We start from the raw sequence: 22,554 nt of genomic DNA on the forward strand, positions 1-22,554 counted from the left end.
GCAGCCTCACCTCTGGTCACTGGCCAGCATGTCCCGTCTGGGGTTGTGGGGACCTCCCTCAGGGTGTTGGGTCACTCCCATAGCTTCCCCCAGTAACAGGTATTCAGTGACCCACGGGTTCAGACCCTGGCTTGGGCGTTGGGGAGACAGAGGCTGAGGATATCCATCGGGTTCTGGGGCCACTGAAAGTAAGCCACTGGTCCCTGTTGCCACACGAGAGGCCACATCCCACTCCGCCACTGTTCAGAATCACCGTGCTTGCTTCACAGCCGGGCCCACCATCGCCCCTGAAGGGAACGATTGGGTTCCAAATCCGCCCGCGTCGTGGCCAAGACCAGGCAGGTCCGACGCCCGCCAAGCCGTGGAGTTGAAACGCTCCCAGTGAACGAGCTGAGGCTCAGCCTCACCCTCCAGCTAGAGGACGCGCTCAGGCTTGCTGGTCTGGCCGGCGACCCAGGAGCCAAGTGCCTTGCCTGGCCTGCCCCTCCCTTTCCTTCCCCTCGGACCCGGCCGGCCTCGGGCCTCCCTTCCCCGGGCGCTGAGTCCGTTGGCAGTGGGCACAGGGAGGTCTAAGAGGTCCCCTGGCCCTAAGGTGGGCTCCAGGTTCAAATGAGAGGGTGACGTGGAGCGTAGGGTGGGAACACCTTCCAGAGACTGGGGCGGAGGGCTCGCCGGGCTCTCAGTGTGGGGAGCAGGTTAGAGGTCCTTTGTTGGGAACGGACATAGGGACTGTGTTCCCAGGTCACCAGAATGAGTGCAGAATTGGGCTAGAGACCCAGGGGTTGGGGAAGCAGGTGCCCCGAGGTAGGCGGGCGCCTGTGTTTCCGTAAACAAAGAAACAGGGCAGCTCATCTCAGGAACCAGGGGTGGAGGGAAGGCTGCTAAGAGAATCGCCGACAATTTCCTTCATAAAAATGCGATCTGAGAGCATTTGATTTCCACTTTCACTCCCCCATACCCCCCGCCCCGACACAAGCACTGTCTCCAAAGACACTCAAATTGCAGCCATATGGGGCTAAAGTAATAGGAAGCAGCTACCTTATTTACTGCAGAGGCTGCGCACTGCAACCTGACAGCCGCAGCGTAGGGCAGCGGAGCAGTGGGATTAGAAGCAGAGGGTTCTAGTTCTTTGAAGCTCTGTTTTGTTTACTCCCAGGGGTGCATATGGGGAAAGCAATTATCTAACTTAGAAAGAGAAAAGTAGTTGTGTGGAGGAAAGGAAAGGGAGGTGGCGAAAGTTGAATGATTCAGGAAGGGACATTCAGTAAGAAAGTGGGGAGCGGATCCCATGTCCTGGTTTCTTAGACTGTGGCACCAGCAGACCTTGCCCCCTCTGCCGCAATGATGCCTCCACCACCCCCATGGCTAGTGCCCTCTCTTGGCACATATAGGCACCCTTGTGCCCACCAGGGAGGCCCCAGCTCTGGGTCCTGCCTCACTACAAGCACGGCAACCTGTCCATTTTAAAACCTTCCCAGACTTGAGGTCCTGCAGTGACCCGTTTTCCCACTTTCTGTAACCCTGCTCCATCTGGGACAGCTGGTGGCCGGTGCCAAGCTGGGGTAACACCCCACCTTGGGGGTTTGCTTTGGTCAGCAGGCAAGACTGCATCTGCTGCTGAAAAGAATGGGACTCAGTCTGCCCTCAGATTATTCTGTATCTCCGGTTCCCTTCTGGACTGAGTTCCATCTCTGCTGTGGGCTCTGCAGGAACACTTCCCGATGTTTGCGAACTGAGACACCCCAGAAGCGATCATTTTGTTCAGAACAAAAGTTGTCATCGCCAGGCAGAAAGGTGCAGCAAGAAAGCCAGGGGAACATTTCTCAGTGCCCCTCCGGGGCAGGGGCCGTGCATGGCCACACCAGGGTCTGCATTTCCCCACCGCAAGTTCCAGAGGCATGGAGGCAAAGAAGGAAACGAGAAAAAGAGAGAGGCGGGGAGGAAAGGAGAGAGAAGGAAGGAGAAAGCAGAGGAGGGAGGAAGGAAGGGAGGAAGGAAGGGGAAAAAGCAGGAAAGAAGAGAAACCCTGGGAGGCAGGAGGAACGTGAAACTGAAACCATCGACCTCTGCACGCCTCGTGCAAACCCCGGGTCTGTGGAGGCACCCAGCGCAAACACAGCTCCCGGGGACGGGGCTTCAGAAACCCTATCTGAAGGGAAACCCGCCACTCAGTGCGGGCGCAGGCCGCCTGCGAGGGGTGGGGGGCGGGGGGCGGGCGGGCGGCGAAGCGGGTCTGGTCCTCCCGCTGCCCCGCGTAGGCTCCCTCCCTCCGGCCTCCAAGGTGGCCCTCGACCCTCCTCCGGCGGGCCGGTGCGGGACTGGGGCGGTCCGGCAGCGTCGCCCACGGCGGCCCGCGGGTGCCAGGAGGGGGCAGGAGGGGCGTGCAGGGCGACCCGAGCCCAGGGCGGAGGGTGGGCTTTCTCTGGGCGGGGAAACCAGACACTTATAGGCGGCTGAGGCCGACTTTATTTTTACTGCCCAAACTGTTGGAAAGTATTTAAGCTTAAACAGAAACAGCTGTATCGCTGGCACGGGCCAACGAAACTATTTGTTACCGGGAATGACTTTTTATGATGAAGGACGCGGCCGTCGGCGGCCTCTCGCGGGCGGCCCGCGCCGGTCGGCGGGGCGATGTGGCGGTCGCCAACGCGCCGTTCGTTAAGACAGAACGGCCGGAGATGGGGCTCTCCACCCGGCGCCCACCTTGTCAAGTCTGGGAGCAAGGCCAAAGCCTGGGACCCCGCGGGTCCAGGGCCGGGGGCCGGGAGTGGGAGGGGAGGTGGGCTCGGAGCCGCGCCGGTCCCGCGCGCCCGGGACCGCGCCGCTACCCGCCGCCCGCCGCGCACCTAGCTTTGGACCCGAGGCCCGTTTCCCGCTCCGGGCTCCCTGCCCTGTCGAGTCAGACTCCCTGGCTTGCCCTCGCTCGCTCGCTCTCTCTCTTCCCCCTCCCCATTCTCCCACTCTGCCCCTCGCCAAGGGAAATCGCTTCCAGTCAAGTTTATTACGGATGTTTTAACTAAATCGGGGGTCCCAAGGAGTGGGCGCCGTGACTTGCAGCTTGGGCGGTAGGAGAGAAGGGTCGGGAGAGCTGGGCCGGGACGGGGGCTGTCCGCGCCGCTGCCCCAGCCACGGCTCCCCGCGAGCTGAGCCAAAGGGTCTGCGCGCGCGTGTGTGCGCGCAGGCATCCGTGGCCCGGCCCTCGCCCCTGTTCCTGGACCTGCCATCTTCGCCCGAGAGCCCCTGTCCCTCAAGCAGCGCGGGACCCTGGGACGCCCCCGCCACTTCCCGCTCGGGGTCTCCTGGCCTCTTCTGGCCGAGTGAACAGAGGAGCACGCATCGAAGAGCCCTGGACAGGAAGTGCACGGCGCAGGCCCCGCAGGTCCCTGCAGGTCCGCAGGGAGCCGGACGCCCCCACAGCCCCTGGTCCCAACCCCAGCCGGGCTTCAGGCTCTGCCTTGGTGGTCGCCCAGCGCACCCAGACCCCTGCCAAGGGGTTGGCGCTGGCGACGCGGGGGCCGGGGCCTGGCGGGGACGAGCAGCACGGACTGGCGGCAGGGGCAGGTGGCTGCCGGCGTCGGGGACGGGTCCGGGGTCTGGGGGAGGACGCGCGACGTCGCCCGCGGGGTCCTGGGGCGCGGGCAGGCTCGGGCGGGGACCGCGGGTGCCCACTAGGTCTGCCTTCGGCTTCCGAGCTGGGAGCGAGCGCTCGAGCCCAGCTCGACTCGCAGGGCCCGAGGGTGGCCGAGGGCAGGGCCGCGCGACAGGAGACAGAGACACAGGCACATTGATTTGTTAGCGGGATGGGGCTGGCGGCGGCGGGGGAGGCCGTTGTCATGGAGACCGAGGGTCGGGTGTGCGGAAGGGGGAGGGGGCCGGGAGCCGAGCGGGTCCGGGGCGAGAGGCCGGCTTGCGGGGTACCCGCGCGACCCGCGGCACCCCAGCACCTGTGCATTGTGCATTGTGCGGTGCGGGCGGCGGCTGGGGGGAGGGGAGTGCCGAGTCCGGGCGGTGGGTGTGGGGCGGCCAGGGTCTGCCGAGGGGGCGGGGCCTGGCTGACACCACCGCGGGGGTCCCAGCGAGAGCCCTGGGGGACGCCGAGCACCGGAGGGACAACTTGGTGGCGAGGGAGGGGGCCCCGGCGAGGACAGAGGGTGGACCGCCCCCTCGCCAGCCCCGCAGACTGACAGCGGCCGGGCCCGCCCTCCCCGCTATGTCACTTCCGGCGGCGGCCCCCACCCCCTCGCGCTCTGTCTCTGGAGTAGCCTCGGACTCCGCCCCCTGGCGATTGGAACGCGGGTCACGTAGCAACGCGGGGGAGAAAGGGAGAGGGGCGTGGCCCGGAGCTCGGCCAATCAGCGCGCAGGGGCTCAGGCCCCAGCCGCTCGGCTTTAGCAACGTCGTTAGCAACACGTGGGGCCGGAGGAAGCGCGGGGCGGGAGGGGAGGGGGGAGCGGAGCGGGCGCGCGGGAGGGGGGCGGGGAGGGAGCGGGCGCGCGGGAGGGGGAGGAGAACTGACGTCAGCGGGAGAGTATTATGGTCTGTCGTGCGCTGGCTGCTGCTTTTCTGCTCCTGGAAGCGGCCAAGGGGGGAAGCGGCGAGTCAACATGGAGCTTTCAGCGGTGGGGGAGCGGGTGTTCGCGGCCGAAGCCCTCCTGAAGCGGCGCATACGGAAAGTAGGTACCTCCGGGCCTCGGACCGAGGCTGGCCGAGCCCTCCCCTCCCGGCCTGGGTTCCCTCCCCCTGCTGCAGCCCAGCTTCCCTTCCCCCAGGTCCCAGCAGCGGCCGCGGCCGTGGCGGCGGCGGCGGCGGCGGCGGCTCTGAGCCCAGGCGCTTTCCTTAGACTTGCAGCGATGCACAGATTGCATGGGTGGGGGGCGGGGTGGGGGGATGGATGCCGGTGCATGCACTTTGTGCAGCGTTTCGTGCAGGGGTGATGCGGCGAGCGCGTGCCTTTCGCGGTGGGATTTCGCGCATTCATTTGGTGCATGCATTTTTTGCATGTATTTCTTGTGTCCTCGTCATGCATTTCTCCCCTTGCACACACGCATTTTCCCCTTTGCATCCGCAGGGACGCATGGAGTACCTCGTGAAATGGAAGGGCTGGTCGCAGAAGTAAGTAGGTTATATGCAATTCTCAGCCCCAGACTGTTGTTCGGGAGGTTTCTTTCTTCCTCTTTTCCCCTTTACGTGGAAATACAGCACAATGCAAGAAAAGTTAGAGACACACACACACATACCCGCCGCGCTTTCCCTGCTCCCGGGACTGACGCCCACTTCTTCCTGATTCCCTCCAGGTACAGCACATGGGAGCCCGAGGAAAACATCCTGGATGCCCGCCTGCTCGCAGCCTTTGAGGAAAGGTACAGGCCCTTTCAAGGCTCAGACCCTCAACTTAGGGACACGGGTCCAGCCTGGACTGGAGTCCCACTAGATTCTTTACTCACACACGCACCCCCCCTTTCTCTTTCCTTTCTGTCTCTAGGGAACGGGAGATGGAGCTCTATGGCCCCAAAAAGCGAGGACCCAAACCCAAAACCTTCCTCCTCAAGGTAAGATGGCAGTGCCCAGTGGTGGGCAGCAATGTTGTAGTGTGAGCTTTTTGGGAAGGGGGCTCTGAGGGCTTAGGGACCCTTGGGGTGTCCCATCATGTTGCTTATTTATAATGTAAGAAGGAGTCCCCAGACAGGCTGTCACCTGGTCAGTGGTGGCACCAAGGAGTGTCTTGGGGAAAGGGGCTTAGCCATGCTAGGACTGTGCCCACGGCCATCCCCAATTGACATATAATCCAGTACCAGCAAGAAGTGTGTTTAGTGCAAATGGCTGCTTCCAGACGAATTCTCCAGTGCGTCCCCCAGACTGCAGCCCCTAAACCCCACCCCCACCCATATAGAAATTCTGAGGCATCGGAGGGTGAAGCAGGGAGGCCCCCACTGGAAGAGGGGTCCTGGGGGGAAGTAGGCAGGGGGCCCTGCTCTGCTTTTGACATGCCTTCTCTCCTGCAGGCCCAAGCCAAGGCAAAGGCCAAAACCTACGAGTTCCGGAGTGACTCGGCGCGAGGCATCCGGATCCCCTACCCTGGACGCGCCCCCCAGGACCTGGCCTCTACTTCTCGAGCTCGTGAGGGCCTTCGGAACATGGGTCTGTCCCCACCAGGAAGCAGCAGCAGCCCTAGCAGCACCTGCCGAGTGGAGCCCCCTCGGGACCGGGACCGAGAGCGGGAGCGTGAGCGGGAGCGGGAACGAGAGAGGGAGCGCGAGCGCGAGCGGGGTGCCAGCCGCACGGAAGACAAACCCAGCTCACCCGGAGACAGCTCCAAGAAGCGAGGCCCCAAGCCCCGGAAGGAGCTCCTGGACCCCTCGCAGAGGCCCTTGGGAGAAGCCAGTGATGGCCTCGGAGATTACCTCAAGGGCAGGAAGCTGGACGAGGCCCCTTCTGGGGCAGGAAAGTTCCCAGCTGGCCACAGCGTGATCCAGCTGGCCCGGAGGCAGGACTCGGACCTGGCCCAGTGCGGTGTGGCCAACCCCAGCCCGGCGGAGGCCACGGGCAAGCTGGCTGTGGACACCTTTCCGGCCAGGGTCATAAAGCACAGGGCCACCTTCCTGGAGGCCAGAGGCCAGGGCACCATGGACCCAGGTGGCCCCCGGGTCCGGCATGGCTCAGGCACCCCCGGCTCTGTGGGGGGCTTGTATCGGGACATGGGGGCCCAGGGGGGAAGGCCCTCCCTCATCGCCAGGATCCCAGTGGCCAGAATCCTGGGGGACCCAGAGGAGGAGTCCTGGAGTCCCTCTCTGACCAACCTGGAGAAGGTGGTGGTCACCGACGTGACCTCAAACTTTTTGACCGTCACCATTAAGGAAAGTAACACGGACCAAGGTTTTTTTAAAGAGAAAAGATGAATTGCTGGGTGGGTGATCCCAGGACAAGAGAGCAGGAGAGAGAGTGGGAGCGCAAACTTGGCATAACGCTTTTTGTTTCTGGGTGGGAGGCGCCTTCCGGCCGGCCCCGTCCCTAACTTCACACGCCCCGCCTTTTCCGTTCCTCCTCCCTCCCCTCAGTTTTGGTTGGAAAGATTATCTCTAGAGTTATATTTTCTATTAGATGTAAATATGTTATTTAAGAAAAAATATCTAAATATATATATTTCAACTCTTGAAGTTGTTTTATTTAAACAAGGAGAGAGAGAGAGAGAGACTTAGTGTGGTTTAGCTGGGGCAGACGGGCTGAGTCGCCGCCCCTCGGCCACCCAGGGCACTAGGGAGGCTGGGCACCTGGGTACTGGACCTCTGATGGTGTCCGGAGGGACTCAGCCTACCCACCTCGCCCCTCCTCCCTTTTCCCACAGCCCCTTGGCAGACCCCTGGAACCGAGCAGGACCCGGGTTTTCTCTCTCCTCCCATTGGCCCACCAGGCCAACAAAAGATGGGCTCCCCAATCAGAAAAAAAGGGGGTGGGGTCAGTGTGTTTTGCATTTTTTTTTTTTTTTAAAGATTGAGAAGTCTGTTGGGGGGGTGGGATAGTCACTTGGATAACTTTTGTGTGTGATGTTGAAGGTAAAAGTTGCAGGTGGGCGGGGACCAGCAGATCCCCCCAGGACCACATCAGGAAATGCACTTTACGGGAGCTGACGTGTGTGTGACGCACGCCGATCAGATCGTGTGTATGTCATGTGGACAGAGTCTCCCGGTTCCCTCGATTCCTTTCCTTACTCCACAGAAAGAAAAGAAATCCAGCGAATCTGTTTACATTCCCGAAATGCCAGGATAGACCGGGAGGATTGCATGTCCGTGCCCAGAGTTCGAGACGGTCGTTGTTTTCCAGGAAAAGTGTTTGGGGGTGGACAGTCTCCTTTCCGCGTCCTCTAGCCTCGCCTGCAGAAGAGACGGTGGCCCCCGCCTCCCGGGAAGAGTTGGACTGGCCTGCCTCCCTCGGGGAGGGCGGGCCGCCGGCGCTCGCACGGACGCACGGCCAGGCAGGCCCACCCTGCGGGACCACGGAGGGAGGCGCGGCGGCGGGCGCGGCCGGGAGCGGGGGCTCCGCGCCCAGGCCTGGCGGGGAGTACGGCGGGGGCTCGGGGGCCCGCATCCCCGGCGGCTCCTGCGGGCGAGGGGAAGGAGGGGCGAGGCGAGGTTTTCATCCAAGAATGCGCATCCGAACTTTTGCTTTTCCCTCCCTCCCCCCCCCCTTCTTAAAAGCAAAAGCTATAATTTATAGGCCTTTTCGATTCGCGGAGTGTTCTCTATTTGAACTCGACATTCAAACTCCGCCAAAGGGGGCGGGAGGAGCGGGAGTTGAAAAGACACGGCCGCGGCGGGGGAGGCCGTGCGCGGCGGCGGGGCCCGGGCGCCCCCGTGCGCTCCAGGGACGCAGAACGCGCGCCCCTCTTTGGACTCGAAAGCACAAATCTGTTCCCCTCCCCCCCCCCCCCGACCCCTTCTTCTCTTCGAGGACTGATCCCTGACCCCCGGCCTCCCCCGCCCTGAAAGGGCTAGGAAGATCCGACTGGCCGCTGCTTGTCTAGGGAGGGCGTGGGGGCCCCCGCGCGCTGGCGGGGGCACGACTCGGGGCGAGCCGGGCGGGGGGCCGGGGCTGGGGGAGCTTCTGGATGGGGTGCAGGGTGGGAGCTGGAGCCTCGTCCTCCTCTGCACTCCTCACCTCCCCGCCTCCCTCTCTCCTCCAGACTTGCCTGCCTTTAGAGGGGCAAAAAGAGGAAGCCGGTGGACTACGTGATTTTATTTGTTTTTGAATATCAGATTGCGCCTATAAAGAGAAGCCCCCAGAAAGGGGATTTTTATCCGCTCACATTTGTAAAGCTGGTATTTTAGACTTTGTATAAAGAAGCGCCGTTGACTAAGTGTATCTACTAAAATGTGGACGCTGTTTTCAGATGAAGCTTCATCGAAGGGACGTGTCTGTCACCCAGTGGACGGTGACTCAGGGACACGTGTCCACCTGGCTGCCGCCTTCCTTTCTCCCATCCTCTCGTGGCTGCCCTCTCCCTCCCTCGGGGCTGACTCTGCCCCTTCCTTCCGACGTGACGTTCTGAGGCCAGCCTGGTTCTGCCCCCGCCGCCCCTCTGTCCGCCGTCTGTCCGTGGCCGTGCGTGTGTGTGTCTTCTCCACTCGCTCTTGCGACGCTGACCTGGGGGTGGGGGTGGGCAGGGGCCAGGGCCTCGTGGCTGGGAGTCTGCAACGGCGCCGCATGTGCGCGTGTGGAGTTTATTTAATTCTAGGATTTGTACAAATCTCCAATCGATCCCCGCCTCAGCTCAAGAGCGAAGCTTCGGTACCTATCTTCTGCGGTCGTGAATGTCTGTATCCAATACCGCTTTCTACGTGTTTAAATATATACTTTGTAAATAGAGACATGTCTCAGTTTTATTCCTTCCCCTTCCCCGCCCCCACCAGAGGGAACACTGGTCCCGGGAGAGAGGACCCTTTATTCCAGTCTCATTACCCATCCCACCACCCCCCACTCACACCCCCATCGGCCCCGGAGGATTCCCCCAGCAAAGGCGCGTCCCCAACTCGGGAAACTTCCCCGCTGGGGGAGGGGGGAGAGGTGGGCTCCGGTGGAAGTGGGGTATGTCTCTCCTTAGCCTCCCGGGGGAGGTCGTGGTTTTCCTCACCTACGGGATGCACTTCTCCGGGACCCAGGCAGAACTCGGGGACATCAGGAAGATGGGCACGACCTTTGGGTCCCCTCTCTTCTGGCGGGGTTCCCCCCCCCCCACGCCGCGCTCCCCACCCCTAGACCCGACGGCGCTGGTCCCCCAGGCCCGGCGCCCCGCAGACACGAGGCTGGCGGTTCCGTGGCTGCTTCCCGGTGCTGTCGTGGGACCCGTCCCCCAGACCCACCCAGCCTCGCCAGCGCTCCCCGAAATGCAGCGCCTCGCGCCTATTGATTGAGGAATTGAATTCGCGGGTATTGCTAGGCAACTGGCTGCTGGGAGCCGGCGCAGAGCACGCTGATGTGATTAGTGAACCTGGCGCTGCAGCGGCGCAGCCCCGCGCCCCCGCCCCCCGCCAGCCTCTCCGTCCCGGGTCTTCTTGGGGTGTAGAAGCCCCAACGCCGGGAGAGGCGCGGTCGAGGGAGACCAGAGCTCAGGGTGGGGATGGGGGTTCTTGGCTCTTCCGGGCGGAAGACTTTGCAGGGCGCTAACGTGGGGCGGCTTGGGAGAGCCACCTTCTGGACCCCAAGGCGGCCGTGGCATTTCCCAGTCCCACCCCAGTAGGCACCCCAACCCCGCACCTTGTGGCGAAGAGAAGCGCAGACCTGGGCGCACCCGCAGAGCGCGAAGGGAGGGGCGTTGGGACGCGTTCGCCCGCGCATCTCCAGTCTTTGGCCAACCGGTTGGGGACCCCGCCCTTGGCGATGCTTTCCGCGCCTCTTTCCCCAGTTCTGAGAGCTGAGTGGGAGGATCGGGGAGGGAGCAGCGACTGGCGCCGGGGCTCGGGGCAGCGGGTCATGGGGCGTTGAGTGCCCTTCGGACTTGAAGGGCTTGCGGCCGCGGGGGGCAGAGTCAGGGGCGGGGATGGAGTGGGGTGGCTTGGCGAGGGGCTCCACGGGCGGCCAGCCCCTGAGCGGCGGCCCAGCAGCTCGGGCGGGACTCCCTCAGGCGACCTCTCCTGGGTGTTTGGACAGCGGAGGGGACTGGTGTTTAGGCAGATGGGAAGGTGCCCACTCTGTCCCCTTTCCCCGGCTGGCTGGTCACCATCCACCTCGGCTTTGACCAGGAGCTCCTTGCGCTGTACCCGTTCCCGGGACAGGCTCTCCAGGAGACCAGGTGCGGAGAACTCTGCCCGCGGGGCCGCCTCCGCCCTGGGTCGGCTCCCCTGCTCCCTAGGGCAGGGTCGGCGGCTGTGGCTGCCGCTGGCTGAACTGGAATCTTTATGGCTCCGTGGAGCGCGGCGGATCGAATCCATTTTTCTGTCCCTTTGATACTTACAATGCACCGATCCCAGTCGAGGCTCTGTGCCGCCCGCCAGAGGCCCGACGGCGAGAAGGCCGGCAACCAGCGCCTTGGAGGCTCCTGCTCTGACTTCCTGCTCTCGCCAAAAAGCCCTCCTGACCCAGAGGGGCCTCGATCCAGCCGCAGTCCGAGATGCGAGCCGTTCGGTGTTCGGCGGCGCTCCGCGGCGTCCAGCCTTGGGGGCCTGGACACTGGGGCCGGGGCTTTCTTCCGCAGACTTCGAAGATGGAGGCTTTCGGGGGGCGCCTGGGAGCAGTCGGGGAGGGGGTCGCGCACTTCGGCTCCCCGGGGCAGCTGGGAGCCCGAGGTGGGGAAGGTCCTCTGCGCGTCCCAAGAGCCGGAGGCTCCAAGTCCGCGGGCCGCGCGCGCCCTCTGGAGGCGACGGCCTCTGTCCCTCTGCCGGCGCCGCCCCCTCCGGGGTTTTGGATTAGCAGAGCGCTCGGGCCGGTGCCTTTCTGGGCCTCCAGAGGAGCCGGGAAAGCTGTGGCAGAGCACGCCGCGGTGGGCCACGGTGGGCGCGCCCTCTGCGCCCTCCCTCGCGGGCAGGAAGGGGGTGTTCAGCCGCCGGGATCCTCTAAGCCTTGCTGAGCTGTACTGCCGGGCGCCCTGGGCTGGACCCCGGCGCGGGGCTGAGGACCGGGGAGGCCGCGGGCCGGGTCGGGCCCCTTGGCAGCCCAGCCCATTCTTCTGGGAAGGCGGTGAATTAGCCATCAGATCAGCCGCGCAGAAACGAACAAAGGCCGGTGTGGGTCAGGGCCCCGCACCCGTCTGGCGGAGGCTCTGGAGACAGGGGCTCCCACGGAAAGCCCAGCTGGCCACCGGGGACAGCGGGGTGCCCACTCCATCCCGGCCATCCCCGCTCCCCCTTCTGCGGCTCTCAAAAGCCAGAAGCCAGCAAGGCAGGCGTCATCTCTGCCCACCTTCTTCCTCCAAAACAAAACGGCTCCAGCCTCTCTGCAGGGGCAACAAAGACAGCAGGCCTGCGGCCTTGTCCCCCAGGAGCTGCACTTCCAGTCCCCAGGCCTTTTCTGGAGAGTGGGTCGCATTTCTGTTTGTAGTGAAAACCTCCTCAGGAGGGAAAACATTCAGGCCTTCGCCCCAACTAGCCTGCCAACGAAGGCCAACATCCAGGTCCAACTTCTGTCACTTCAAAGGGAGATCGTGTCTCCCTGCAGGCTGAAATTTATGAACAAATTCAGGCCGAGGGTGATGCAAACCTTGAAGGCCCAGGGAAGGTTCTAGAATAGGCAAACCTCCTCCTTCTTATGAGCAGAGTTAGGACTACAGTGGCACCCGTGACTCCAAACCTCTGGAGCAAATCCCCTGGGGTTTTTGAGCTGTGTCCTTTTAAAGAGGAAGCCCAGGAGGGGACTCCAGGGGTCACGGAACTTTCCAGCACAGTGTCTTTGGGGGTTAACTTGAAGTATCACTTTCTGGAAAAGGTCTCAAAGTGAGTTTATGATGTCGGGCAGCGTCCCTGACCTCTGTCCACTAGATGTCAGGGGCAGGGACACTCCCCCCTGCCCCCAAGAGTCGTGGCCAAATTGCCCTTTGTGAACTGCTGGTGTAGGGGTCACAGTCGTAACCAAACCGACCCCTTCGCCTAGAGAAAAACACCCTTTTCCCCGCTCCAGGAAAGGGGCTAACCCTTTCCCGAAGCCTTAGATGTTTTGGTCCCTCGGTTCAGTCCACATCCAGAGTGTTTCGCCTTGAGAAAGGGCAAGTGAAGAGAGACTACTGTTTCCAGGCATCACGCACGATATAAACCAGGCTGACAAAGTTAAAAAAAAATTTTATTGATATACTAAAAGTTAACAGAAAGTAAGACAAACCCTGACACCACTTGCTAATGTCTTTCCCCTGCAAAATAAATTAACATCAGAAACCAGAAAACAAACCTGCAACCTAGGCCTAGTGTTAGTTTTCCAAAAATACTAGAAAAGCAACAGAATCTTTAAATGTACTTGAGCAAAAATCTGGTCATCTAGGCACTACCTCGCCCCTCCTCCCACCCCCTCCCCTCAAACCACCTCGGGCTTCCTGGGGGAAGCATTTTCTCTAACTGGTAGGTCCTGATTGAATAAGGGGGCTGGGCTGCAGTCCTGCTTCAACAAAGATCTTAAGCTTCCCGGGGCAATCACATACTCACTTTTGTTCTCTCTCTTTTAAAAAAGCAAACAACAGCCATAGTTTAAAGCGATTAGAAGTGGCACACATGAATGATTTTTTTTTTTTAAATTAAAAAACACAAATCAAGCCAGCAATTGGCACTGGTCCAAAGCTCTGGGCCCCCCTGTTTCCCCTTAATGAAACCTCTAGGCCCAGAGCCCTCTTGGTCAGGTCATAATTTTGAGTGTAACCCAGAACAAGGCACACTCTTTTTGGTACCAAAAAAATATATATAAAAATATGTCAAACCCTCTTAAGAAGAGGACAGACCGGCCACTTCTTCCTAGCCATGACAGACACGCAAACAAAGACACGACAGGATTAAAACACCCAGTCAGGCTATACCGCGAGGCAGCCCATGTAGGGAACCCCGCACAGTCCATGACTCTCCGATCACGGAGGCACGGACACACACGCGCACATAGCAGCAAATAAAAAAGCACTACTCTTATTGGTAAACGTGACAATCAACTCTCCAGCCCAAGCGGTCACACCAACACGTGTGTGCACGGACACACACACACAGGCACACACGCATACACCCTTTTAAACATGAACCACACGGAGTCACAAGCACCAGAAAAAAACAAAACAGTAAGAAACCAAAAGCCCACGCAACACAGCAAGAAGGCAAAGTGGCTGGGAGTGAGGTGTGGCCGAGTCAACTTTGGGATTGAAGTAGCTGGTAAACAGAAAGGCACCACGTTGGGGTTTGGAGACCTGGCTGCCGAGAACGTCAGGTCCGCTCCGACAAGCGTATACCCAGTGGCCCACGGAAACCCAGGGTGGCCCCAAGGGCTTGGAGGGCAGCTGGTGGCCTGGCTCTGGGGGCTCTAAGGCAGCATGGTGCCTGGCAGAAAGGGAGTTGCAAAACCTGGAGGCCAGCAGCCCCCTCCCCCAGGGGGAGGCAGCCTGGAGGAGCCCCTCTATTTACAGCCAGGGAGCATTGGGGTGTCCAAGAACCAGAGGGGAAACTGGTGTCAGTAGCCCAGAATGCCGGGATCCCTCTCTTCCAGACTGCACAGGGAGCAAGTCTCCTCTCTCCTGCCCGCTCTCTGGTTCCAGCCGCCATCTCTGGAGCTCAGCCCTCCGATCTGCCGAGACGGGCACTGCTCCCCCCATGGCCCAGCATGGCTACCGCACAGGAGACCAGAAGCTGCACATAGACACCCCTTGGCAAGGTCCCGGACACGGGCCTGTCCCCAAAGGCACACTGTTGAGACAGACTCACAGCACAAGCCGTCTCTTCTATTTGGCGCAGACAGGGAGGGACAAGGGAGCGGGAGGTCTGGCAGGGCCGCCCCTTAGAAAGCTGAGCCCACCACATGAGCCCGGGGTCCCCTGTGATCAAGGCAACAGGACAGAGGGAATGCTCGCACCTGCCGGCTGAGGACCCCGCACCTCCACTTTCTCTTGGCATCCCAGAGACCCGGTGACCCTACTCCTTGAGCCACCTTTCTGCCATAAGCCGCACGAGGCTTGTCCCAGACTCGGCCCATCTGGGTGCAGGCAGTCAGGCTGGCAGATCCAGCCTCTCCAGGGGCCCTCTGCCGGGGGTAGGGGAAATGCTCAGATCGTGCACCGCTTCCAAATGGTCCGGGGACACAGCTTCACAGTGGGGAAGGAGCATGTGGAATCCCCAAAGGTGGGAGGGATTGTCAGGGAAGGCGGTGCCCTCCCACTGCGGCGGAGGGGCCGCTGCCGGACACCTGTCCCAAGCCCGAAGCCAGCAGGCCGTGGAGGGTGCGTCTAACTCCAGCAACTGCCCACACTCCCTCCTTCCACGGCTCCTCGGAGGCAGCGTGTGGAGCCACGGCTGTCCTCGCACAGAACAGCAGAAGGGAGGGCAACCAAAGTGACGCCCATCTGCCCCTGCTGCCCGCAAACAGGAGGTTCTAGTGAAACAGCTCTGGGACCAGCCTGCTCCTGGTTCGTGCTGACCTCCGGCCAGCAGGAGGGCACTGCAGTTGTTATTCTGAACCAGCATTACAGGTCACCAAGGGATGCAGCCCACACCTGTTCCACATTTAGGCTGCAGCCTTGAGCTGTTGGCACGGGGCAGGGTCCTTGGCAGTCAGGCACCGTTCTGCAGGGGTCCTGGCGGGTGATGTCCCTTACCTGCCCCCTGGCCCAACTTGAGCCTAGCTGAGCCCTGGAGCAGTCCCCGGAGGCCTTGCCCCCACCCCAGTCCATGTCGCTTCCCCACCACCGGGCAGGAGCTACCGAGCGGATCCCTCCTCTAACAGCTGTGCCCCCCCCCCCCGGAAACCCAGGGGAAAGCTGACCCCCACCCTGTCGTCACAGGCCGGGCAGTGCCAACAGCAAACAGGGGACGGCTTGAGGAACGTTCGGCCCGGGAGGCGGGAGGCAGCCTTCCTGAGGCACGTGGGAAGGCCCCGAGGTAGGGACCAGGGCAAGGCATCACGGTACTCCCGTGCCTGAAATCACAGGCAGGGCTGGGGCAAGTCCCTCCAAGCCTGCCCTGGAAGGAGGCCACCCCGACCCCAGAAAGGGCCCGGGGCTGCAGGGGTGTTATCGAAGCAAAACCAGAGGCCAGAGAAGGGCGGGCCCGAGCTGGGTGGGGCTTCAGTAATGTCTCAGGCTGAAGAAGCCCACGCTGGTGGGGGACTCCTTCACTGTGACCGTGATGAGGTTGGCAGTGACGTCGGTGACGAAGACGTGCTCAATGAGGCTGCGGGTGGGCTTCCAGTCCTGGCTGGTCTGGACAGACACGGATGGGTTCTGCTTGGCGCCGGGCGGCGAGGCCGAGCCCGGGTCCGAGTCGGAGCTGCTCTCCTCCCCGGCGCTCAGCTCGGCCGCCAAGGCTGCCTTGCGTCCTTCCCCAGAGGCTGTGTGGCCCTCCTGACTGCTGGGGGCCGCGCTGCCCCGCACACAGTCCCTCTTGCCCGCGGACGTGGGCAGAGCCGTCACCCTGGAGGGCAGCTTCTCACTCTTGCTGCCGTCGGAGGGCATGGCGGCCCCGCTCCCCCCGGCGGGGCCACCCCCGACGCTCTTCCCCGCGGCCGGGCTGGTGGCAGGGACACCCTTGCTGGCTGTGGCGTGGCGGGCGACCATGCCCACCCCTGCTGTGCCATTCTTGACACTCTGTAAGTCCAAGACCTGGAGGCTCAGCTCCTGGGTGGGTGCGGGCTGGGGGCCCAGGCACGCTGCAGGGCCCTTGCTGCTACTGTGGACATAGGGGGGCCCCCCAGCGCTCCCCCCTTTCTGCTCCACGGCCCCACTGCTGGGGGCCTTTGGGACTTTGCTTCCTGGGGAGCCGATCCCCAGCCCTCCCTTCTGCATCCTCACCTTGAGGTCCAGCCCGAGGCCGCACTTGCCAGCGGTCTGGGCCTTGAGGGCCAGTCTACTGGCGGCCTGGGCCTGGCTCTGGCTCATTCGGTTCATGTAGTGGACGATGGAGCTCTGCCAGCTGATGCCACCCCGGCTGGGGCTGCCGGCCATGCCCTTCATCAGGCTGGCCAGGTTCTCCGGGGTGGCCATGGCGCTGGGGCCACCACAGGCCTCCTTGGCGTGGGCCTTCAGAGCGGCCAGGCCAGCCGCGGGGGCACTGAGCGGAGGGGGCAGCTTGACGGCCGGCGCCCCCAGGTCCTTCCGGGCGGCCTTCAGCGCCTTGGCCAGGCTCACGGGTCTTCGAGCCGCCTTCTGCTCCGGAGGCAGGGGCTTGCGGCCTCGCTTCTTCCGGATGGGATCCTTCAACTCGGGCTTGGCCACCAAGATCTGGGCCTTCTTCTGAGGCACCGGGTGGGTCTCACGGCCCCGGGGACCCCTCTTGGCATCTAAATCACTGTCGTCTTCTTCGTCAGAGGAGGTGGAGGAAGACGTGGACGAAGACGAGGAGCTGCTGGACTTGGAGGGAGCGTCGGGCTCCTGCAGAGACAGAGCACAGATGGGGTCACTGCCTGGAAGGCCGGGCCCCAGGGCCGTCAGACACCTCCACGCGGAGACCGCGCCGGTGGCCGCCACACTAGAGACGCAGCCAGGAGGGAGCGAGGCCTCGCCAGCCTGTTCCAGAAGGGATAGGAAAAGCCCTTGTGAGATTCCACAAGATGCAGTTAGAAGCAGAATGAGCGGAACAAAGAACGGACGGTTTGTGAAACCGGAGCAGAGGAACGAAGCAGAGCGTGTGTGGTCAAGGCCCGGGTGCCACGGCCTTGAAGGGGGCCGCCGGGCCGGCTGCAGGCTCCCCAGCAGAGGGAAAGGGAAGTGCCGAGCTTACGAGCCAAAGTCACGTGTGGACGTGCTTGTAATCTGAAGCAAGAGGACATCCTGCTCCAGCCCTCCCGCTTCCAAACCGGACCCCTTCAGAACATTCCGGCACACAGGAGGACAGATCTGCCTGTTGTCTTCTGTGTCTCACCAGGCCCATGCTTCCAAGGGCACCCATTAGGGAGACAGAGCCAACGCTGGCTCCCTCCTGCCCTCAGCCCGGCACGATCCAGTCCAACCCGGGGCTCCAGAGCCTCCTTGCCCAGCCAGGCCCCCCGCCTCGATGGTCCCCGGCTGGTCACCCCAGCTGATGAGAGCCCGAGGGCACAGGACCCCCCTTGCTCCCAACGTCCTACCCGAAAGGAAGATGGGAAGACACGAGCGGGCTGTGCGGACCAGCCAACAAGCCTTAAGGCGAGCTTGTCACTGCCTCCCAGAAGGGCGGCTTTTGTCCATGACCGAGCTCTTGGCCACACTGTGTGGGGCTCAGGGTCCTGTGGCAATGCCCTCGAGAAAGGAATCCCAGGCACACCCCAGACTGGGGCCGTGACCCTTTTCCCCATCCTGCTTCTGAACTGAAGAGAGGGCACAGCCCCGGACCCCAAGCGTGCGTCCCCGTGGCTGCCCTGGTTCGCTGTGTCTACTCGGTGAACCTATGAGCACCTACTGTGTACGTAGTTCCTGGTCTTTTCTGTGCCTGTGAGAAAGTGCTCAGCAGCCAAGCCTGACCCTGCGGTCCACGGGAAAGGAGTAGAGTGCGGAAGAGACAACAAATGAACAGGAAACCAGCCCTGAGGGGACCAGTCCTCCCGCAGAGGGACAGGCACGGGGGAGGGGAGCAGGGGCTCGCGGCTGCCTCCTGCTGGCAGAGGCATAGAGCCACCAGCACGGAAGGAGGCAGGAGGCCCTTCTGAGCCAGGGAGACGGAAAGCCAAGCTGCTGTGGAAGAGCCAGCCGGAAACCCAGCCCCGAGCCCTCTACCCTCCTGCAACAGAGGGGGTGCGGGAGGTAAGTGGCCAGTAGGCCAGCGGCTACTCACCTTGAGTTTGGAGTGCCGGCTACAGGACACCACTGTGTGCTTCCTCGGCCGGCCCCGGGGCCGCTTGCCTCTCTTCCGGCTCTGCACCTCCTTCTCATGCTCCCTTGAGACAGTCACCAGTCAGGGCGCTGGAAGCCCCGTACGCACACCCTCTCCCACCACATGGGAACCCCAAGCCCCCAAACACCACCCCCAACTGACGTTCCGGGCCCAAGGTAGCTTCTCCCCAGCCCCACTGCAGAAACACTCGTCATGCACCCGAGGCAGACGTCCAGACTCTCTTTTTCCCAGTACAGTATTCGCTTTTTACCTATCGGTTTCGTTTCCCTTGGGTAAAACTGAGTGACAGACATCTCAGCAAAGCTGGGAAAGGAACAGTTCTCCGGTTTCTCCGACTCCTCCTCAGACAGCCCTGTGCTAAGCCGGGACGCTTTCCCCAGGGAGAATGTTTCATGGAACTTCTAGAATACAGCCTGCTAGAAGGAGCCTTAGTCGTCACATGGCCCAAGCCCAGCACTCCAAACAAGAGTGCTGCACGGCAGACAGGGACCACTGGCCCCAGCCTGTCTCTCCAATCTGTGTGCCCCAGTCCCGGGAACCAAGGGCTCTGGTCCTATCCCGCACTCTGGTCTTCCCAGAGCCGGTGCCCCAGCTCCCTATCCCGTTTCCTTTTCCTAACACTCCTCTGCTCCTACAACGTGTCTGGTGTCTGATCCTGCTGTGGCTGGAGCTCAAAGCCCGCACCTCTGGGAGGACACGTTTAATCAGCTCCCAGCTCCCGGCACTCGGGGTCACGAAGCCAAGAAAGCTGCTTCCAGCCCCACCCCCAGAGAAAGCTTGTACTTCAGGCCACCCCGGGGAAGATGCTGATCTGGAAAAGCTTCCCCGTAATTAAAAGGGGCAACCAGTCATCTCAGTGGGACCTGGAACGCCATCGCTTGAAGAACCCAATTAGTACAACCAGACAGACCTCCCAGTCTCCAAAGCCGGCCTGAACTGTCACAGAAGGGCAGGGCTTTCCCCTGGGTCTCTTCTGCTGACACACTAACCTGCACCCTCAGATTGTGAACCTCACACCTGCCCTTACAAATCTCCCCTCACCCCACCAAGCACAGGACGGCCAGCTCCTAGTTCCGGGGCTGGTAGGGTGCCTTCTGGGTGCACAGGGGGAGACACCCACTTCCCTGACTTCTCTTCCCCATGATGTAAGCCAGACCACCCCACGCTTGTTTTCAACTCTCACACCGCCTGGATATTTCACCCTAGTTCTCGTCTGCTGTGCGATAACCGAAAAGGACACACACTCCGTCAGCAGTTAGGGTGCTGTCTTGTGGAGAAACAGACCGGCTCCCTTCACCCCCTCCCCCCAGGCTTACAAATTACGAATCCCACAGCAGACAATCAGATTACTGATAAGGTTTTCCAAAGGTATGAGGAAAGCATCGGCTGGCCTCGACCCTAACTCTGCCCAAAGCCCAGCTTTGCGTGCTTCTCAGTGCCACGGCCTCTTGGAGAAGACCCCAAATGTCGCTCTAGTGTGGGGGTAAAAAGTGGACCAGAGAACAAGCTGGCCAGGTTGACCCCAGATGGGAAAGCTTCTGAGCGACTCATTTAACTGTGTCTAGCGACAGGGCACCCCCCCCACCCCTGGCAGTGTGCTCAGGGACACCGCTCCACGGACCCCCCCCGCCAGGACAGCTGGCCCCTCCGTCACCTGCCCCTCGTCTCCCTTTTGCCCACCTCAAGGTCTCTCCTAAACCAACTCTCCTATCTAAAAATAGAGATGACATCTAAGATTATGAAGTAGATCTGTCCCCTGAGACTGGCAAGGGAGCTCCCCCCCCACCCGGGTACCACCTGTTTTGCAGCCTAAAGATAAATAATGTGTCGTTTCCGGTAGAGAACCCACTAACTTTCTGCTGTGCTGCTCCAGCTCCCTCTCTGGGCCTCCTCTTGCTCAGAACCCTCAGGCAGCGCTGGGCCGCCAGGCCACCATTTTTATGGCAAACCTGCGATCCTGGTTTTTATTAGTGCCGTTGGCAAATGACTCAACAGCAAAAGCCAACAAGAGAAAGCAGAACTTTTCAGGAAGAAACCAAGAGGGTTCATTTTTGCAAGACTGGCCAGCAGAGAGACCCAGAGCAGCAATGACGCGGTGACTTCTGAGCTCTGGACATGATGCCGGCCAGGCCAGCTGACGGAAGATCGGGGAGGGGTTCATCTGGGACCTCAAAACTGGCCCCACCCCTACAGACCACCACCCCAGGGGGAGGCCCTCAGACCACAGCCCAGGCCCAGGACCCCCTGCAAGGCGGGCTTGGCCCTGAACCACCACAGGACAGGCCACAGGTCTCCCCAACATTCTCCCCCTTCCCACGCGTGCTGTTAACGTTCTCACTTCTTCTGGAAGGCCAGGAGCAGCCTTGGGTCCAGGATATTCTCCTCTGGCTCCCAGCTGTTGTGTCTGGAAAAGCAAAAAGCAAGGAGTCAAGACACACCAGGCCCTGGCAGGCCACTTCAGGAAACAGCTGGAAAGGGCCCGCCCCCTCGCCCTCCAAGCCCTGCTGATGGCAAGGGCATCGCGGTGCTGTGGCAGAGTCCCCCCAAATCCCACCCACGCCTAGGTCGCTTCCTGCAGACTGGGGGCCTTAAGGCCACCACCTCAGCCTCAAACTCCAAGGGAAACCACCACCTCAGCCCTCAATTAACTAGCACTCGGCCTCAGGAAAACTCCACGGTCTCCCCCGGGAGGAAAACAAATCCCAATAAAATGGGAAGTTGCCGGGAGGGAAGCCCCCAAAGCCTGGCCCGGATCCAGCGAGGGAAGGGAAGGCCGCTGCAGGATGCAGGGAGGGGAAGGGGGGGGCCACAGGAGCGCAGCCCAAAGATTACGAACAATGTGGCCGGCGCCCAAGCGAGCGCGGGCCGGGGCACCGGGAGGGGAGGGCGAAGAAAGAGAAGTGGGGTGCGGGGAGAAAGGGGGAGCGGGTGTGCCCGAGGGGCTGCACACGGAGCCCCTTCCGGGGATGCCCAGTCCCCTTCCTTACTTTAAGCAGGGGAAAGGAGCCCTTCCATCCATCAATAGGAAGCTCAGGTTACAGCGGGGAAATATGGACGGGAGGAGGGGGGTTCGCGTCCCGCGGGGAGGGCTGAGGCGGGCCGGGGGCGCAGGCAACAAATGCGCGCGGGAGGAGCGGGAGGAGCGCGCGGCGCGGGAGGGAAGCGGGCCGGGGCGCGGGGCCCGGCCGCAGCCGGAGGGGCTTCCGGGGGAGGCCGCCCAGCCCCGCGCCCCGCGGGCCCGTAAACAAAGGGCGGCCCCGCGCAGGCTGCGCGCCCCCTTCCCGCCGAGCCCGCGGGGACCCCGCGAACTTCCCGCCCAGCGCGCGGACGCCCCCGCCCCCCGGGCCCGAGGCGGCGCGGGCGGGAAGGCGGGCGCCGCGCCGCGGGGGACTCACTTGGAGGACCAGCCGCGCCACTTGACCAGGTACTCCAGCTTGCCCTGCGGGGAGAGAAGAGGCGCGTGAGCCGGGGCGGGCGGGCGCGGGGCGGGCGCGGGCCGGGCCGCACGCACCTTGCGGAGCCGCTTGCTCAGGATGCACTCGGCGGCGAAGACCTGCTCGCCGACGCTGCTCAGCTCCTCCATGCTGCCGCGCGCGCCCGCCCCGACCGCGGCGCCCGCCGCTCCCCGCGCCCCGCACCGCCACCGCCGCCGCTGGCCCCGCCGCCGCCGCCGCCGCCGCCGCCGCGCGCCCAGCCGGCCGCACACAAAGCACCGCCCCCGCCCCGCGCTGGGCCCGCCCCGCGCACGCGCACCGCCGCCGCGCCCCCGCGCCGCGCCCGCCCCGCGCCCGCCCCCGCGGGCCGCCCTGCTCCGGCGCCGGCCAATGGGCGCGCGGGGGCGGGCGCGGGGCGGGGCGCGCATTGTTCGCGGCGGGCTCGGCCTGGCGCGCTGCGCTGGGGTCCCGCGCGCGCGGGGGCCGGGCCGGGTCGCGGGCGCGGGCCGATCCCTAGCGGGCAGGAATGGGCGTCCGGGGGACCTGGGACCCGGGGGCCGCGCGCCCGCCCCCGGCCCGCTCCCCGGGGCGCCCGCCCTTCTCCGAGCTTCACTTTCCCGGCAAAGGGCCATTGTTCAGGCCCGAAGGGGGGAAGC

The 22,554-nt window shown here is 62.8% G+C and overlaps 2 protein-coding genes across 2 annotated transcripts; one reads left to right on the plus strand and one right to left on the minus strand.

The window, feature by feature from the left end:
- The first annotated feature begins 4,501 nt into the window (after positions 1-4,501).
- CBX8 (chromobox 8) lies at positions 4,502-9,360 on the plus strand. The gene is made up of 5 exons (XM_059148225.1): positions 4,502-4,673; positions 5,069-5,112; positions 5,295-5,360; positions 5,483-5,549; positions 6,003-9,360. The coding sequence occupies exons 1-5, from the start codon at positions 4,605-4,607 to the stop codon at positions 6,894-6,896; spliced, it is 1,140 nt and encodes a 379-aa protein (XP_059004208.1). The 5' UTR covers positions 4,502-4,604; the 3' UTR covers positions 6,897-9,360.
- Positions 9,361-13,935: 4,575 nt separating this feature from the next.
- Positions 13,936-22,123, minus strand: CBX2 (chromobox 2). The gene is made up of 5 exons (XM_059149237.1): positions 21,976-22,123; positions 21,860-21,903; positions 20,803-20,868; positions 18,405-18,507; positions 13,936-17,026 (listed from the first exon to the last, which is right to left on the minus strand). Exons 1-5 carry the CDS (start codon positions 22,045-22,047, stop codon positions 15,725-15,727), a joined length of 1,587 nt encoding a protein of 528 aa, XP_059005220.1. The 5' UTR covers positions 22,048-22,123; the 3' UTR covers positions 13,936-15,724.
- Between the last annotated feature and the right edge of the window lie 431 nt (positions 22,124-22,554).

The sequence above is a fragment of the Mustela lutreola genome, chromosome 15 (genome assembly GCF_030435805.1).
Source record: "Mustela lutreola isolate mMusLut2 chromosome 15, mMusLut2.pri, whole genome shotgun sequence".
Classification (NCBI taxonomy): Eukaryota; Metazoa; Chordata; class Mammalia; order Carnivora; family Mustelidae; genus Mustela; species Mustela lutreola.